This window comes from Myotis davidii, unplaced genomic scaffold (genome assembly GCF_000327345.1).
Source record: "Myotis davidii unplaced genomic scaffold, ASM32734v1 scaffold289, whole genome shotgun sequence".
In the NCBI taxonomy this organism is placed as follows: Eukaryota; Metazoa; Chordata; class Mammalia; order Chiroptera; family Vespertilionidae; genus Myotis; species Myotis davidii.
Genome location: NW_006299717.1, coordinates 288,144 through 305,956, shown reverse-complemented (window position 1 = coordinate 305,956; position 17,813 = coordinate 288,144). Strand labels below are relative to the sequence as shown.

At 57.1% G+C, this 17,813-nt stretch overlaps 2 protein-coding genes across 4 annotated transcripts in view; one reads left to right on the top strand and one right to left on the bottom strand.

Annotated features, from left to right (window-relative positions):
* Positions 1-10,594, top strand: part of DAAM2 (dishevelled associated activator of morphogenesis 2) — a 44,032-nt gene extending 33,438 nt beyond the window's left edge. For both annotated transcript variants that reach the window (XM_015571878.1, XM_015571877.1), the window contains 8 exons: positions 738-844; positions 972-1,060; positions 5,389-5,557; positions 5,725-5,832; positions 6,735-6,795; positions 7,934-8,065; positions 9,118-9,288; positions 9,571-10,594. In XM_015571878.1, the coding sequence (XP_015427364.1) occupies positions 738-844; positions 972-1,060; positions 5,389-5,557; positions 5,725-5,832; positions 6,735-6,795; positions 7,934-8,065; positions 9,118-9,288; positions 9,571-9,792 (1,059 nt within the window). In that variant the 3' untranslated portion in view covers positions 9,793-10,594. The remainder of the gene's footprint in view (positions 1-737; positions 845-971; positions 1,061-5,388; positions 5,558-5,724; positions 5,833-6,734; positions 6,796-7,933; positions 8,066-9,117; positions 9,289-9,570) is intronic.
* A 2,305-nt stretch (positions 10,595-12,899) lies between these two features.
* The window catches only part of MOCS1 (molybdenum cofactor synthesis 1), a 48,673-nt gene continuing 43,759 nt past the window's right edge, over positions 12,900-17,813 (bottom strand). For both annotated transcript variants that reach the window (XM_006775875.2, XM_006775876.2), the window contains exons 9-11: positions 15,667-15,787; positions 15,184-15,231; positions 12,900-14,383 (exon numbers count right to left, since the gene is read on the bottom strand). In XM_006775875.2, the coding sequence (XP_006775938.1) occupies positions 13,623-14,383; positions 15,184-15,231; positions 15,667-15,787 (930 nt within the window). In that variant the 3' untranslated portion in view covers positions 12,900-13,622. The remainder of the gene's footprint in view (positions 14,384-15,183; positions 15,232-15,666; positions 15,788-17,813) is intronic.

Below are 17,813 nucleotides of genomic sequence, written 5' to 3'. Positions count from 1 at the left end.
GTGAGCGGCCCAGTGTCTCTCAGTAGGAAAGCATAGACTGTGGTATATTGCCTCAGTAGAATACTACTTAGCAACGAACAGGAAACAGACCATCCACACTTAGAGCGTGGATGAATCCCAGACACTGTACTGAGTGAAGAAGGCAGACGCTAAAGGGAACACACACCTTGAGTCCATTTATAACAAGTTCAAGAATAGGTACATCCACCCTAAGGTGACAAACTTCAGCCGAGAGGCTGTGTTGTGGGGTGGGTGGGGGGAGGAGCTGGCTGCTTAAAGTGACACGAGGGAACTTTCTGGTGGGATGGAAATCTTCTGCATCTTGTCTGGGTGGTGGCGGGTAGTTTTGTAAAACTCATTGACCTGTACATTTAAAAGGGGCATCTTCTACTCTATATATACAACCTCAATAAAGGTTTCAAAAGAAGAAAGTCACTGAGCTGTATACTTAAGAATAATGTACTTTGCTCTATGTAAGTTATTTCTTAATTTTAAAAAAGTGAAGGAAGGAAGGAAAGAAAGAAGGAAGGAAGGAAGGAAGGAAGGAAGGAAGGAAGGAAGGAAGGGGTCTAGAACCGGGTGCCCTGCAGTTCCTTTCGGGCAGATGAATGCAGACCATCCGCAGAGGATGCCTGTATCTTAAGGGGACGCCTCCTGGGTTGAGCCTGTCAGTGTGGGCTTCCGTGGGCTGCGCTGCCGTACCAGCTTCCTGTCTGACCTCCACCTGCTCTTTGCAGCTCCTCAAGTTCGTACCGGAGAAGAGTGACATTGACCTCCTCGAGGAGCACAAGCATGAGATCGAGCGGATGGCCCGCGCTGACCGCTTCCTCTATGAAATGAGCAGGTCGGCCGCGGGTGTGGCGGGAGGGGTGGGGGAAGGCTGGCTGAGGAGGGGCCTGGCTGGCTTCTGGGGCTGGGGCTGGGGCCAGGCCGGAGGGGGGCCGCCTATGACGTAGCCTCCCCGTCCACAGGATCGACCACTACCAGCAGCGCCTGCAGGCCCTCTTCTTCAAGAAGAAGTTCCAGGAGCGGCTGGCGGAGGCCAAGCCCAAAGTGGAAGGTAGGGCTGAGCGGGTGGAGGAGGCCGGAGAGGAGAGGCATCTGAGGAGGCTGGGGCGGGAGTCCAGGAACAGGCAGAGGAAAATCCCCCCCAAATCCAAAACCCAACTCTAACGCTGATTTTGTAGATATTATATGCACTTGTGTATGTGCGCTCATGTGCCACGCATGAACACATTTCCTGTGCCTCAGCATGCAGACCCTCTAGGGCGGAGGATCTGTGACATCTGCCCCAGCGTGGGACAGAGATGCTGCAAGCTATCTGTGGTCAACCATGGTCCAAAAATATTAAATGGAAGGTTGCGGAAATAGACAATTCTTAAGTTTTAAATTGTGCGCTTTTCTGAGTAGCATTAGGAACTCTCATGCCAGTCCACTCTGTTCTGCCTGGGGCGTGAACCATCCCTTTGTCCAGAATATCCAGTGCTGTAAACACTCCCCCTCATTAGTCACTCAGTAGCCGTCTCCATGATCAGAGAGAGAGGCCGTGTTCACATAACTTATTGCTGTAATTGTCCTAATGTACTATTGGTTATTGTTCACCTCTTCCTGTGCCTAATTTATACATTAACCTTTATTGTAAGTATGTACTTACAGGAGGAATCACAGTATGATGGGGTTCGGTACTGTCCTTGGTTTTGGGCATCCACTGGGGGTTTTGGAACGGAACCCCTGCAGATAAGGGGGGCGACCTGTAATAGCAAGCAAGCACCGAGAACAGTTCCTGGCATACTTTGGCTGCATCAACCTTGACCCTCCCAGCTCATGGGAGACCATGGGGCACATTTTTTTAAGTGTGAGCTACTCGGAAAGGAGGAAATGGGCAAGGTGATCCCGGGCGATGCCTGGTTTTCTGGGTGCGAGAACCCGCCCTACACCGACAGGCCTTTTCCAGAGGAGCCCTTGGTTATTAAATGAGAACCATGTGCCAAGCGCTGTGTGAAACACTCCACACGGATGGGCTCATGGTCCTCACCACAGCCCTACGGGGGCAGAGCTCTCACCCCAAGATGATCGGGACATGTTGCCTTAGGCCACGTGACTGGGGCATGGTGGAGTCAGGATTGGAACACAATGTCGTTCTTCAAAATCCATCCCCTCGCTCTCCTCCTGGTGTACTCCCCAGAGGGTGGCAGAGACGGAGGTGGAGGGGCAGGAGGGGGAGAGGCAGGTGGTCAGGATGGTGGGTAGCCATGGGGACGGGAGGGGGATGCAGGCCAGGCTGTGAGGCTCATTGGTGGTGAGGACAGGGTCAGTGAGCAGAACTAGGGAGCCAGTGTCCTGGATGCTGAGGGGGACGGGCTGGGGGCAGAGCATGGGCCCCCTCTGCTGGACACCGAGGCTGCTGGCACATTCTGGGATGCCCCGTGCAGAAAATGACCCTTTCTGGAGTTCTCCAAGCTGCTTCAGGGAGGTTTCCGGGGGCAGGTGCGGCATGACAGAGCTAGAGGCAGGCATCTTCTGTGATCTGGATCCTGGCACACATGCACACATACTCGCACCCACACACAAGCACTCGCACCCAAAAGGGGCTCTGCAGGCAGCTGTGATCTGTGATGTGAAGGACAGGGAGCACGGTCAGTGTAAGCCTGTAGGTCCAAGGCCTTCCCTTTACAGCTTTCTTTGTCCTGCTGCCGACTGCCCTCAGGGCCTGAGGCGCAGGTCGGGGTTCAGCCGAAGACATATGTGCTCAGCTGCTTGTGTCTCTTGGGTCAGTGGAGAAATTAGGCAATAGCACTTGGGACTGTGGGACCGAGGAGCTTAGCCATCCAGTGGCTTTACGCTCAGATGGTTTCCTGTTCCCAGGGCCACTCCTCAACTCTCCCTAAGGTAGTCACTGCGGCCGAGAGGAGTCCGCCTTTCATATCACCAGGCAGAGCGGGGCGTGTGTAGATGGCAAAACCTGCCGGAAGGTCATCACTGCCCTGCTATAGCTGCTGTTCTAGAGGGGCCCACAGGTCTCCTCCCTCCCAGAGGTGGGCAGAGGCAGCTGAAGTATATCTTACAGAATCAGGTCAGTGGGCTTGATGGGGTGGGGACAGAGGAGGGTGCAGGAGTGGGGTTCATATTCCTCCCTTCAGTTCTCCGAGGAAATACTCCTGGGTGAGCTGGTTGGTGAGCTATTGACACCCCTCCACACACCCTCCATCCCCCCCAGAAGGTCCTCTGGGCCCATTTCCCAAACTTGACAAATGTACCAGTTCTTTTATGAATATATTCATAAGCATTTCTTGAATATAGTCTTATGAATATGTTCATTTTGTTGGATATACCAAATTTACTGATTCTTATTATGAATACATTTACTGAATATAGTCCAGATGAATACGGTCTCCAATGTAAACATCCTCCTATGCATGTATTCATGAGCCCATTATCCTTATGAATGCCTCTGAACTGTCTGCACTGCACATGGGACTCTCCCCATTTGCACTGATTTCCTTTGAACTCTTGTCATCTGTTTTGCCAACATTTCAGCATTTTCAGGAGGATTCCTTCGCAAATTTTTCAAATAGCTTATCAACCAAAGAGAAACGATCCCAACCAATAAAAACTGCTGGAAACTTTTATAAGCAGTTTTATTTTAAAGTAAACTTTTTATTGAAATGTGCGTGTGAAAAAGGACACGGAATCATGAGTCCCACTTGGGGAATGACGGTGAAGTGAGCTCGCTGGTGTGATTGACATCAGGTCGAGTGGAATGTTTCTAGCCCCTTCTTCATGCCCCACCCCCTCGAACATTACCCCTCTAACCACTGCCCTCCCCTCCTCTCTAAAGCTTTTGTCCAGCCTGAGCGTTATAGAAGTGGGACAGAGTATGAATAATTTTATGCTTGTTTCTTTTGCTCAGCATTATGGTTGTGCGTTACTCCTGTTGTTATGTGTAGCAGTGGGTTATATATTCTCAGGGCTGCATTTTATTCCATTTATCAATATACCATAATTTATTTCACCAGTCTATTTGTAATTTAAGAACGGGGGGACTGGAAACCATTCAAATGCCCTTCAAGTGTAACAGTCATAGAATATGTACATGCTCAACTTCAGAAGCTACTGACAGTTCTTCCACATTACTCTCCTCCTCCTCCTCCTCCTTTTTCTCCTTCTTCTTATCCTACAATTACCTTTAACTGTCTGGAAGGTTTTCTGCACACGTTTAGCAGTCGGTTCTCATTTTGTCTTCATAGCAGCATCTTACAGCATGTTCAGTTTGGCATAAGCCAAAGATTAGAGGCTACTTTGGTCTCCTTATCACCACATTTAATAATCAAAAGGCAATTCCACAGCTAGTGGCCAGCATTTCAGTGTAGGACTTGTCTCCCGATTCTGCACATTTGCCTTAAATGCAGAGGAGCTGAGGAAGGGCCATGCCCTCCACGTTAGACTTCACTACTGAAGTTCTGGTCACTGCTGGCTTAACTTGTATTTCCAGCCAAGCCAGTACCTAGGAGGATAAAATGGCTAAATTACCTAAAGGTGGGAATGTTTTTTAAAATGATATTTGCCCTAGCCAGTTTGGCTCAGTGGATAGAGCGTCGGTCTGCGGACTGAAGGGTCCCAGGTTCAATTCCAGTCAAGGGCACATGCCTGGGTTGCGGGCTTGATCCACAGTGGGGGGCATGCAGGAGGCAGCTGATCAATGATCCTCTCTCATCATTGATGTTTCTATCTCTCTCTCCCTCTTCCTTCCTCTCTGAAATCAATAAAAATATATAAAATAAATAAATAAATAAAAATGATATTCAACTGATGTCAAATCATCTATTTACTCAAAGACACCATCACTACAAAGCGCACCATTATCTTATAGGACAAACGTAATTTTGGAATATTACAAAATTGGTGATATAATTTAATTTGATAGGATATTTTTCTTTCCAAAAATATCAATAAAATTCAGCATTTCAAAAAGAGATATGGATAGTCCCATAATATGTAAAATGCTGAAATTCACACTTTAATCACTAAGTTTAGAAAAGTGAAAGTATTATACGCTTATTTATATCCAGAGAAAGAATATATTAATAATCTTTTAATAGCCACAAGAAAAAATATTCTCGAATATATTTTTAGGAAGAGTTGGCACATTCTAAGAATGCGTTATTTGGCAAATTGGCGTGTGGCGAGTTGGTCCCAGCCCTGGCAGTGGGCAGGTGTGGAGTAGCTGGTCTGTGGTGGCGTGGGCATGGTTCCTGCCCCTCTGAGAGCGGAAGACACTTGCAGCCCCTTTTCTGGACTTTGTGGTGGCACCATCCTGGGGTGCGAGGGGACCAGCTGCCCTGGCCCCATCTGTAGGGATCTGAACTGTCCCCCTCCCCCGCCCCCCAGCCATCCTGCTGGCCTCCCGGGAGCTGGTCCGCAGCAGGCGTCTGAAGCAGATGCTGGAGATCGTCCTGGCCATCGGGAACTTCATGAACAAGGGGCAGCGAGGGGGCGCCTATGGGTTCCGCGTGGCCAGCCTCAACAAGATCGCCGACACCAAGTCCAGCATCGACAGGTGCACCCTGCCTGCCTCCTGAGCCTCCATCACCCGGCTCCCAGCCTCACCCCTCATCCCTCGGGCCCTCCCTGCATTTCCAGCCCAACCCGTGGCCTCTCCCTACACCTCAGCCTGGTTGCCTGCTGACCCTGGTTCCCTTAGCCATGAGCTGCCTTTCCCCGCAGGAGCATCTCTCTGCTCCATTACCTGATCATGATCCTGGAGAAGCACTTCCCCGACATCCTGAACATGCCCTCGGAGCTGCAGCATCTTCCAGAAGCCGCCAAAGTCAAGTGAGGGGTCCCCCCGAGGCCGCATCCTCTCATGTCCACACACGCTCTTGTCCGAATGTCCTCCTTGGGGCTGCTCTGGGCTGACTAGGGAGGGCACTGTCTCTGAGTCTGCCAAATGAAGATAGACTATTTGCTCTTCAAACCTTTATTCGGGGATCTCCCAGGAGTCAGGGTGGGGCTGGGGAAGGGACCCAGAGATGGGAAAGCTGCTAATAGGGATGTAATTCCACCAGCTACCACTGGGGGCAGCTGCAGCTTGACCCTTTCCAGGGAAGTCAGGGAGACTATAGTGCAAGACACTCTTCTAGTCTTGCCAAGTGGTGAGGGAGCTGGGACATCATACACCATCTCCTGTCCGTCACTGGCTGAGGGGGCATTGCTCTCTGGCTCCCAGAAAAAGGGCTCATAGCTGAAGTCAGCACTGCGCACTGCAGTGAATGGTCCAAGGAGCTGTGGGTGGGGCACCCGCGGTATCTGCTATAGGCAAGAGGTCAGACCTGAACACATACGTATAAGCTGATAGAAGCATCTTCACTAGAAGCAGCAATGCAGTGGTACATGGCTAGCATCATCAAATGCTTACTGCTTGCAAGTATAATACTTGTAAGTCATGAACTTACACCTATCCCCTGGTGGTAAAAAATAAATCCATGCCAGAGGCCATGTGTCAGGAACCTGACATTCCCGGTCTCAGGGGTTCTATAGAGCATAAGCTTCACCCTGTTATTCTATAGCTGCACCGACAGAGCACAGTGGGTGGGAGGAAGGTGGAGATTGGCTACGTGTTAGTGGCCAATGCAGGACTGGGGTGCAGGCCCACTGACCCCCAGGCCTCGGGGTTTAGAACTGCCCTCTGCTGGGCCACCCTCATCTCCTGTCCCTCCCTCCGTGTCCCCCCACAGCCTGGCAGAGCTGGAGAAGGAAATAGGCAACCTCAGGAAGGGCCTCAGAGCGGTCGAGGTGGTGAGTACATGGTTCCTGCCGCGGGGGGTTGAGGGGCTGCGGTCAGGGGCACTGGGTCAGACGGTGGGCCCCCAGGCGGCAGACCCTGCCAGACGCCTGCCCGGCCCAGTGGTCCTGTCTTGGGTGCTAGAATAATGAGCACAGCCTCTAGCACGGAGCCAGCCTCAGGGAGGATGATTGGCTTATCCGGGGCTTAAAGTTAGTCTCTCAAAGGGAGACCCTGAGACTAACCCGGTCCTTGTCCAACGTGTGTACTGGGTAGTGGGGTGGACTGAACCATAGATCAGACACATGCTTAACTCTGACTCCAGCAGGTGGGAAAGAGGACCCACGTCCTCTGGGCGCCGGCGAGGGGCAGGTGGCACAGTGTGACACTGGGGACCGCTATCCCCAGGAGTCCCTGCCTCATGTCTCTTTACCCCTCCCAGGCCCTAGAGGAGCCTGGCTGCACTCTTTGCTGGAGACCCAGGTCTCTGGTCACCACCAGTCCTGCTCCGATGGCTCCTCTGACGACATTGTCTCTGGGCCTAGGCTAGGCTGGCTCAGTGTGGGGATGTCCCCAACCCTCTGTCCCCCATACCCATCTTCACTGAGTGCATGGTGGAGGGGGTGTCACGGGTATGGAGAATGAGCTTAGAGAACAAAGTTAAATATGAGAAAGAACCTTTCACTGCCACTCTGAGGGTGACAGCCAATTTATCAAGTGCTTCCCGAAGCATGGTCCGGGCCAGCGAGATCTAGGAACGCGTCTCCCACCTGGATGTGCACACGGTTCACCTGAGGGTCTTGCTAAAAGGCAGACTCTGATCCCATAGGTCTGGGTGGGACCCGAGAGCCTGTGTTTCTTCACCTTCCCCAGGTGGGGCCGACACGGCTGGTGGCAGGCCACTCTTGGATAGCCCGAATCTAGAGACAGGAAGAGGGCAGGGTGGGCGAGGGAAGGAGAGAGGTGGATGGACTGGCTGGTCACTCTCCCAACCTTTTCCACCCTTAAAACTGACACCCAGGGTGTTCCTCTTCCCAAGGAAGGCTCACTGCCCTGTGACGGACACGCAGGGTGGGCGGGGTGGTGACCCGGAATTCCCGACTCCGACCCACCCACCACCAGTCTAACCAACACTTCACTCTCCCCCATCAGGAGCTGGAATATCAGAAACGCCAGGCGCGGGAGCCAAATGACAAGTTCGTCCCCGTCATGAGCGACTTCATCACGGTGTCCAGCTTTAGCTTCTCAGAGCTGGAGGACCAGCTCAGTGAGGCCCGGGACAAGGTGAGGGTGCCCAAGCCTCCGCTCACCTAGCCCAGCCCGCCCCACTCCTCTCCAACGCGGCCTTATGTCGATGGGGCTCCTTCACCCACTCCTACCAGGTGCCCCAGAAGGGACAGACCCAGAATCGCAGAGCCCCGAGGACCAACCAGGTCCTCTCCCCACCAGGAAGCAATAGCAACTCCACCTAACCCATTCTCCAGGTGTCGGGCACCGCATTGCTGTACCTCGGCTCACGGCCCACTTTATGGGTTTGTTGAACGGTTATTGGCCCTTCCACAGATACGTGCACCGAGATCCAGAGAGGTTCAGGAACTTGCCCAGGCTGCCTGGCCGTGCTGGATAGAGCTGGGTCAGAATGACTGGAGCTCAGCTTCGGCCTCAGCTCCTGCCTCCCGCACTGACTTGCACGTGGACCCGTCTGTGGGAGTTTTAGTACAATGTGCATCCTCCTTTAGGGGGTCTGGAATGGGGCCTGGGGTCCAGCAGTGCAGAGTCGCTCGCGGGAGCTCCCGTGCGGGTCCGTGGAGTACACACGGGGCAGGGAGGTCTTCCTTGGAGGACTCTGAGTGGGTCAGAGGTGGTGGCTCTCACTGAAGAGCAGTGCCTGGTTACAACTCTGAACTCATTAACCCCCACAACAATACTGAAGTAGGTTCTATTATCATCCCCACTTTACAGATGAGAAAACTAAGGCACAGGACACGTAACTATGAGCCCAATAACTATGAGCTCTGAGGTCCTTTTGATTTCTGACCAGGCAGTCCGGTCCCACGGTCTGTAGCTCCTGCCCCCCACTCACGCCATGACAGACCCAGAAGTGGCTCTGGGCAGCCTCATCAGCCAGCTTGGACCCCCACATCCCCAGCGTGCCTTCTTCCACCTTTTCCTTCAGCCTTGTCTGCACCCTGCTGACAAGGGGGCTCCCCTTCTCCAGCCCTGACCCCAGGCAAACGCCCCAGCCTCGGCCTGGGCTCACCTCTGGCTGGCGCCCAGCTAACCACGTGGCCCGTGGTACTCAGGGGTGACTCTCCAACCTCTTCTCCCCCTTACAGTTCTCCAAGGCCCTGGTGCACTTTGGGGAGCAGGACAGCAAGATGCAGCCAGACGAATTCTTTGGCATCTTCGACACCTTCCTGCAGGCCTTCTCCGAGGCCCGGCAGGACCTGGAGGCCATGAGGAAGAGGAAGGAGGAGGAGGAGCGGCGGGCGCGCATGGAAGCCATGGTGAGTGGCGGGCAGAGGCTGTGGGGGGAGAGGCGGGTCCGAGTGGGGTGCCCCCAGGGGACAATGGTTGGGGTGTGTGCGAGGAGGGCAGGGGCTGAGAAACACTGTAGGGACTGATGTCACCCTCCCCCCATCCCCCCAGGGGAGAGAATGCCTTTAGCCTGAGAGAGCACAGGGCGTCCTGGGAGGGTGGGCCCAGCTGGGAGGTACCCCTGCTGGGAGACCTGGTTTAGAGGTCAGGGGTGGCTGCTCCGGCCTCAGCCTGTCTCCCTTCCCCTGCAGCTGAAGGAGCAGCGGGAGCGGGAGCGGTGGCAGCGGCAGCGGAAGGTCCACGCGGGCAACGCGCTGGAGGAGGGCGGCGAGTTCGACGACCTGGTGTCGGCCCTGCGCTCTGGGGAGGTCTTTGACAAGGACTTGTGCAAGCTCAAGCGCAGCCGCAAGCGATCAGGGAACCTGGCCCTGGAAGTCACCCGGGAGCGGGCAACCAACAGGCTAAACTGTTGACCTGGGCACTGGCCACACAGGAGGCCAGGAGACAGGGATGGCCAGGGCCTGAGTGGAGGAGGTGGGACACTTAACCACATGGTGCTCGGCTTAGAGCCCTGGGCTGGGTCCTGGGGTGTGGCGTGTGAGGCAGGACCAGGCGTCTCCCACATGTACCTGAGGGGCTCCTCCCTCTCCTCTTCCCATTACTCGTCCTGCTTCCGGGCCCCAGGATCACCCTCCGAGGCCCACGGAGACGTCCCTGGCAGGCTAGGCACCCACATGTTGGCACAGAGCTGCCCAGTTCCAGCCTGGATAGGTCCCTGGCTCTTGCTCAGCTATCATGTGCAGTGGGCAGTACCTGGGGGGTGGGCGCCCCGAGAGCCAGGTGAGAGATCCAGGCTCCCAGCCCTCAAGGGGCGGCTAATGGGGCATAGACCTGAGAGCCCACTGCCCTCTTGATGGAGAAGGAAGAGGCGCTATGTATCCTGGATGTGCTCTAGGAAAGATGCTGAGGGTACCACAGGGACCAAGTCATCAGGACACAGAGTAGCAGAGCCTGTTTCCCCTGTCACCACTCCAGCCTCTCGCATGTCTAAGCCTCCCCCTTCCTTCCCACTGCCATCTCCCTCCTGTCTCCTAACACAGAATCCCACCTGTGGGTTCCCTGGCTACGGCTCCCATCAGGTACTTGATGAATCTGCTAAGGGAAGGGTTGCAACAGAGACCCCCCTCACCACCATACTTTGTGCCTTGGGCATAGGGACCCTGGGCCATGGTCCTGAGAGAAGGTGACCTCACACAGCCCCGCACCAGAGCTTTCCGGGCAGAAGCTGCGGTGACCTCCATCCTGTCCAGCACACAGGAGGCCCCTCAAACCACATGTGCCTGGCTGGCTGAGGCTGGCCCTGGGGTCAGTTCCCGGGAGGGTCCCGAGGGCCAGGCTGCCCTCTGCATTTGCACACCATCTTCGAGGTGTCTCCTTCTCTGAGGCCATCAGACCTGGGCCAGCGCAGGCGGGGAAGCGAGGGAGACGGGGTGGGGGAGGCTGACTTCCCTGGGGAGGGCACTGCCTGAAAGGCCACCCCCCATCCTCGGTACCTGATTGGTTCTTCAACCTGCCTGCCCAGGGGCTCACTCTGGTCCTCTGTTCCCCTTTCCCATTCTGCATCTTGAGTGGGTGAGTCGATGGCTATATCTAAGCAAAATGCTGTCTTCTAAAGGAGGTGAGGTCACTTCCATCAGGACTCTTATTTTCAACATCCCCCCCCCCCCGCCAGAGTTCACCCTTCGTCCTGCCTGCACCCCATCTAGGGGCTCCTCGCCTCCTGTTCTCCTGACTCTCCCTTTATGTTTCTGCCCTTCTCACCTGCTCCTGGCTCAGGCTCAGGCTCAGGGCTATGCCAGTGGACAGACTGGTGGGCTGGGCCCACGCTCCAGCTGCCTCTGTTCCCTACATCAGACCCCTGGGGGTGGGGCCATAGTCGCTTCCAGGGAAGAAACAGGGTTGGTGAGCCCAGCATGTGTGTTGGTTCGAGGGAGAGGATTAGAGCAAATGCAAGTCTGGCCAGGACTTGGGTGCAGGGCTATCCCGGAGCCCCGGTGAGGGCAAGGTGAAGGCTTCCAGGAAGAGCTGCGGGGGCTGATACCGTCCGCACAGCCAGGAGCCCCGCTGAGGGCAGGCGTGGGGAAGAGGGAAGGTGGTAGGTGGGGCCTCTGGACTCCTCTCCCGACCAGCTGGCTGGGGTGCAGCTAACCCACGGGCAGGGCACAGGACAGGCTCCACTGCCATCTGACAGGTGTGCCACGTCCCGGCCTCGCCACCCACCACGGAGACTGGACGTGCCCCACGGAAGACAAGGGGTATGGAAGCTGACGGAGACACGTGGGATGCGCAGGAAAGCAGTTTGACCCTATAGAGGACACATACATTGTTCCAGGGTTCTGGCTTCTCACCCCGATTTTCCCTTTTCTATTTATTATTTTCAAGATCTGGCCAGTGGCTCTGGCACCAGACACCGTTGTGGCCAGATCTCCAAGAGTGCCTTGGACCACAGACCATCGCGGCTAAGGGGCTAGTGCCCCATGGAGACAGCTGTGCTGGTCCTCGATATGCTACATGTTTACGCCCGTGTTTGTTCCTTGGTCTCTTCCGGTGCCCTTCCTGCCACCCCCCGGTGAATGCCTCCCGCTGTCTAATTTTGTGTCCAGTGTAAAATCCAAGTAACCTAGGGCAACCTGTCCCGTTCAGCAGCAGCACCCCCTCCCGTGATGGAAGTAAGGTGTGTCTAGGGCAATGGGAGGAGCAAGTTCTCCAGGGGCAGGGGAGGGTCTGGCCCAGGCTCCCCCCAGCCCCATCCTGTTTCCACCCATTGGGGAGCGGTGGCCATTCCCCCGCCTCTACCGGGGCGCCTTCTTGCCAAGGCCGCTTTCACCAGCGGTCTCAGAGGACAAATGAGGCTCGTGTATGAAATCGGCAGCGTCCTTTTTACCCACACCTTTTTTATAAGAATATATTGTAATACTAAAAAATATTAAACCCATACCACCCCAGCCTGCCTTGAAACCTGTGCTTTCTTCTCTTGAGGGGCCGGGGGGCGTGGGGAGCCAGCTCCTACCAGCGCTGAGGGCCCAGCGGCGACGCTTGCAGGGACTGCACTCCCGGGCACCTGGACCATAGCTTGACATCGGGAGCTTGGCCTTTCCCTTTCCCGAGCTGGCTGTTAGGCATCCCCAGCACCCCGGGTGCCGGGCAGCGGGAGGCAGGCGGGAGGTCCCTGAGGTCAGACCCGAGGAGGCCCATCCACGTTAGAGGACCCAGCAGCCCATTCCAGGGTTGGGGCTGTGAACCCAGTAACCTCTAACTACTTCCTGATCTCTAATAGCCAGTGACAAGCTTCGGACACGCCCTGACTGTCTTACTGCAAACGGTGCCCTTCCACCTGCCCCCACCACCACCACCACCACCTCGCCCACAGGGACCGGGGATGGAGGGCAGGCATGCACCTGCGGCCTCTCCAGCACCCTCCGGCTCCTCTCCCCGGGGGAGTGGCGTGGGCCGGGGTGGAGGGTGGGCACGAAATCCTAGCAGCTGCGTGCCCCGTGCACACAGTCCTCATTCTCCCGTCTCCGAAGTTGGCATCCAGGCTTTATTTGTGCGCCCTGGTGAAGGCAATCTCCAGCCCTCTTCTTTCCCTGATATATTCCGGAACAAAGGGGTGGGGCGGGGCTGGGACAGCAGTGCACGGGGCCAGGAGCCACCTGAGTGGCTGGTCAGGAGTCCTCAGGGCCGCAGCCCCCGGGGGTCCTGTTTGGAGGGCGGGGGGCGGGGAGCAGGCAGGACTGTGCGTTGTTAAACCGGAAGCCTGCCAGTCTGGAGGGATGGGCTCTCTGAGGATGGAGGGCGGCAGGCAGGCGGGCAGGGCTGTGGCTCCCGGACGGGCGGGCGAAGCGGCTGAAGAGAAGTCCTGTTCCTTCTTCGCTCGGGCGTGCTCTTCCCCTCCCAGCGGGTTCCTCTGCTTCGTGAGCCCGTTTCTCTCCCCAGGGAAGCAGCAGAGGAGAAAAACCCGAAACGAGCCGTGACACGGGCTGGCTGAATCACCCGCAGATGACACAGCTGACTTCCGTCACGAGCATCGCTCGCTGCGACCCCGCCCGTCACCAGTGTCCGGGAAGGAGGAAGGGCCTGCTGGTTTCTCTCCGGATAAAGGGGGCCTCGCAGGTCACCATTAGCAGGACCTGGGGTTCCTACTGAAGGTGAACAGTGACGGGGTTAAAGGAACTAGACGTCATTCCCTCGGCCCAAGCGCATCCCTCTGGACCTGGCTGGGCCGCAGGGGAGAGGGCAGGAGCTAGGTCCGGTGGAAGTCCCCGCGCTGGCCCCCCGTCTTGCTGATGAGTTTGATGTCCCCCAACACAATGTCCCTGCTGACCGCCTTGCACATGTCGTACAGGGTGAGGGCGGCCACAGCGGCTGAGGTCAGGGCCTCCATCTCCACCCCGGTGGGACCCCGAGCCTGGCAGGACGCCTGGATCACCACGGCGTGGCGTGTGCTGTCCAGCTCCAGCTGCACGTGGACGTGGCTCAGGGCCACGTGGTGGCACAGAGGAATCAGCTGGCTGGTCAGCTTGGCGGCCTGGACTCCGGCCAGCTGGGCCACCACCAGGGCATCTCCCTTCTTCAGCCGGTTCTCTTGGACGAGTCTGAAGGCCACCGGCCCCAAGAGGACCATGGCGGAGGCCACGGCCACCCGCTCTGTGTCCGGCTTACCACCCACATCGACCATAGCTGCCCGGCCTTCCGTGTCCACGTGGGTTAGCTGGTCCGAGGTTGGCAGCGATCCTGAGTGGGTGGCAGGAGCCCGGGACCCGGGGCTAAGGCACTTGGGGTTGGTGTCTGAGTCTGGGTGGGAACAGTAGTGTCTCTGAGGGGAGCCAGGCCCCAGCCACCGCTGGGCGAGGGGAGGGGCCTGGGGCCCCCGGCAGCCCTTCCACAGAGTCGCCACCTGGTTGGAGAGACTCGCTCTGTGTCTCAGACCCTGAACGCCGAGTGGGTCCCAAGAGGAAATGCTTGGAATGGCTGGTGGGGAATCTTGGAGCATCAAAAACAATCCTGCAAGAAGGAAGGAGAAGACAGACTCAGGGCAAAGGGCATTCTTTTCCCCGCCTCCTCTCACAACCCTCCCCTCCCCCACTCTGGTTCTGCCCACACCACGGGAGGAGGCATGGAGAGCACAAAGCCGAGCGGGAGAGAAGCCGCCACGTGCAGCCCTGTATCAGAGGTGCTTTTGTTTGAGGCATCCCACGCAATGAGACGTCCTCCTCACGCAGTTCCCGGGAGTTAAGGAGCCTGGAGGCTGCGATCGTGGCTCTGTCCTCCCTGACGAGGTGAGGACACAGCTTGCTGCTCAAGCTCTGCGCTGCGCAGAAGCCAGCGACACATCGCCCAGTGGGTGCTAACGGTCCAGATGCGCCCGTGCGCAGCCCACACTCCAGAGGGAAGACACCTGTCACTGCTCCCAAGCCGGGACGTCCCAGAGCCGAGGACAAGTCTCTGCCTTAACCCGGAGCGCTACATGTGGGGAACGGCATGGCGATCATTAAATCCGGAGGACCCCCCGGTTTCTGGTGACACAATGACTATTCCTGTGGCATGCTTGGTGAGGGGTGCGTGCAGAAGGAAGAGCAGAGGCAGTCCAAGCTTGAGGGGGCAGGACAGGATGAGGGGGCAGGACAGGATGAGGGGGCAGGACAGGATGAGGGGGCAGGACAGGATGAGGGGGCACAGAAGAAAACCAGGGCTGTGAACATTGGGATGAAATGCAGGGTCTAGGGGTGCCTTATGGCAGAGGGCCCCACCCCACGGAACCCCAATGACAAGGGTGAGTGGTTACGTACTGCTGGGTCACCCACCGATGAGGATCATGGGCCGGTTCTTCATCTGGGAGATACTGAACATGCCTGGGGTAAGGAAGGATGGGGAGGGAGAGCGGGGAGAGAGGGCAGGGGAGGGGAGAGAAGGAGGGACAGTCCGTGACACAAACAAGGACACAGTGGTGTGACAGCCCGTGTACATGCACTCACCCAGGAGCACCTGACAAAGCCCCACTGTGTGCTGCGGCCCTGCCCAGGCCCTGCCCTCCTGACAGAAGACCGTGTGGGGGACAAGAGGGGCAGTGACACCCCTTTCCCCACCAATGAAACAGCCCAAGAGAATTCGGGGACCTGTCCCTTGTAGTCTCCACTGTGCCAGTCTCCCAGGAGGAGAACCATCACCGCACCCCAAGTCTCGGGGTCCAACGCTGAGTCCCCAGCTCCCTGTCAGGCCGTGCTTTGTCCTCCCCCCAAACTCTGCTTCCCTCCTGCTGACCGTGGCCCGCCCACCCCACCCCTTACCTGCGTGCTGCCGCTTCTTCCTGCCCACAGCGGCCCCGATGATCCCCAGCAGCTCCTCCTCAGATGCCCCTGCCCGTAGGTGATCCCGTAGGGAGACCTCTGAGTTCCCAAAGAGGCAGACCTGAGGGGGTCATCACGGGTGAGGACAATGGGCCTCCTGCATCCCTGGCCCTGGCCCATCCCTGGAGAACCCTCTGGGCTGAGACCAGCGTCCAGGCCTCCCACTACTGGGCATAGTCAGGGCAAGACTTTCTGCCACCAGGGGCAGGAGGAGCCGGATGGAGGAGTCCAGCTGGAGGGCAGGAAGCAGACTCAGACATCCCTGACCTCTCTCTGGCTTGCGATCATGCCACCTTCAGCTTGGAGAGTGAACTTTAAAGAACGGAATTGGTGCCCATGGTGCACACTCTCCCGGGACCTTCCCTGGAATGGACTCCTGAGGAGTCCTCGCTGAGACCTAGCAGTCCCCTGTGCACACCCCATTTTCCCTCGGGCCGTCCTGCTCCCTCGTCTCATGGTCGTTACCTGCCGGCCCCTGTCCCACTCCAGTGCGGACAGCAGGGGGCTGAGGGAGGCCATCCTGCGGTCAGTCACACTGACTCAGGGCTCCCAGCCCCGAGAGAGGCTGGGGCTCTGGGGGGTTCCAGAAAGAAAGATACCCACCACCCTCCCACAGAACCTTATAAAGCACCTACTATGTGCCAGCGCTATACTACAAGGCTCTGTGGACTCAGAGACAGAAGGATGTTTGAGGAGCCCCTGAGGGCAGAGACCACCCGAGAAGACAGGCGTGAAATCTAAGCAAAAGGTACACCTACTTCACCATGTTGCTCCTGTTCTCCCTCCCCACCAGGCCCCGGGTTCTACTCTCCGCCCCTCTCTGCCCCCAGGAGGCCTGGGGACTGCATCTTCCAGGCCGCCTCCAGCTGCCTCTGCCTGGCTTGGGCTTGGCTGACAGGAGAGGAGAGCGTGAGAGGAAAGGGAGGCTGGCGCTTGCTCCCGCTTCCTCCCTGCTCTGACTTGTTGGAGTGGCTGCTTCCCTCATAATGACACCAACCAGGAGGCCACTGCGTCAGCGTCTGGCTTTCACTGGCCCCAGTGGTACCGCCTCCTCCCCTCCCGCTCCCCCCAGGGTGGGACCAGCTGCTGCTCATGGGGTGCCTCACACCCCTCCCAGCCCCCCTCACCTGCACCACCAGCAGCTCCCTCAATCCGGTTCCTTCATACCCCACCTTCCATTTCCTGCAGGGCCCCGGTCTCACCACCCACAGTTCAGGTCCATTTTAAATCCCAGCCCAGGAAAACCTTTTTGCTTTTTAGTAACAGCTGAACGATTCCTTCTGGATGGCAAACCTGAAGCACACCCCTCAGTCCTAACCAGGTCCCAGAGTCTACATCCACCTGATGCCTTTCTCTCCCCCGCCACCTGCACGACCAAGTCCCCTTTCCTCCTTCCCATCTTCACCGCACACTCCTACACATTTGGGACATCGCCAAATGGCCATCTAACCAGTCTTCCTATTTCCAACTTCAACCTGTGGATTATTTTTCCTAAATGTGAACAGGGGACCAGGTCTCCCCAGCTGCTCAGAAACCCTGCACAGCCCCCCGGCAACAGAACACTCCGCACCTTCTCCCTTCTCCCTGGGCACTCCAGCCCCTATCACGCTCCTCGCGGCTCCAAGTGTGATCTGCCCAGGACGCTGGGATTACCCAGACCCTCCTCCCCTGCCCTCACTTCCACCCGGCCATCCTTCCAGGCCCACCACCCGCTCCCTCAGGTCCACCCCTTATATCCATCACCCTTATGTCCATCACTCATTGGACCAAGAATCCTGCACCTGCGCACATTAGCAGCATTAGCAGCTTTGTTTGGTCTTAGCAAGGAGCCTGTGTGCCCCTAAAGGGCGGGGCAGGTCTATGTCTCCCTTTCATCCCTCAGGACAGGCACACAGCACATGCTCATTAGACATGAGTAATGAGGCTGGTTTCAGAGCTGAGCCCCTGGCTGGTGGGAGGGACCAACATGGGGAGGAAGGCAAAATGCACAGTGACCCTTCACCACCTCCCCGCACCATGGTAGCACCAAGTTCTGGAAAATGGCTCCCAATCAGCTGTAAGTTACTAGGAGGGAGGGGGGAAGGGAG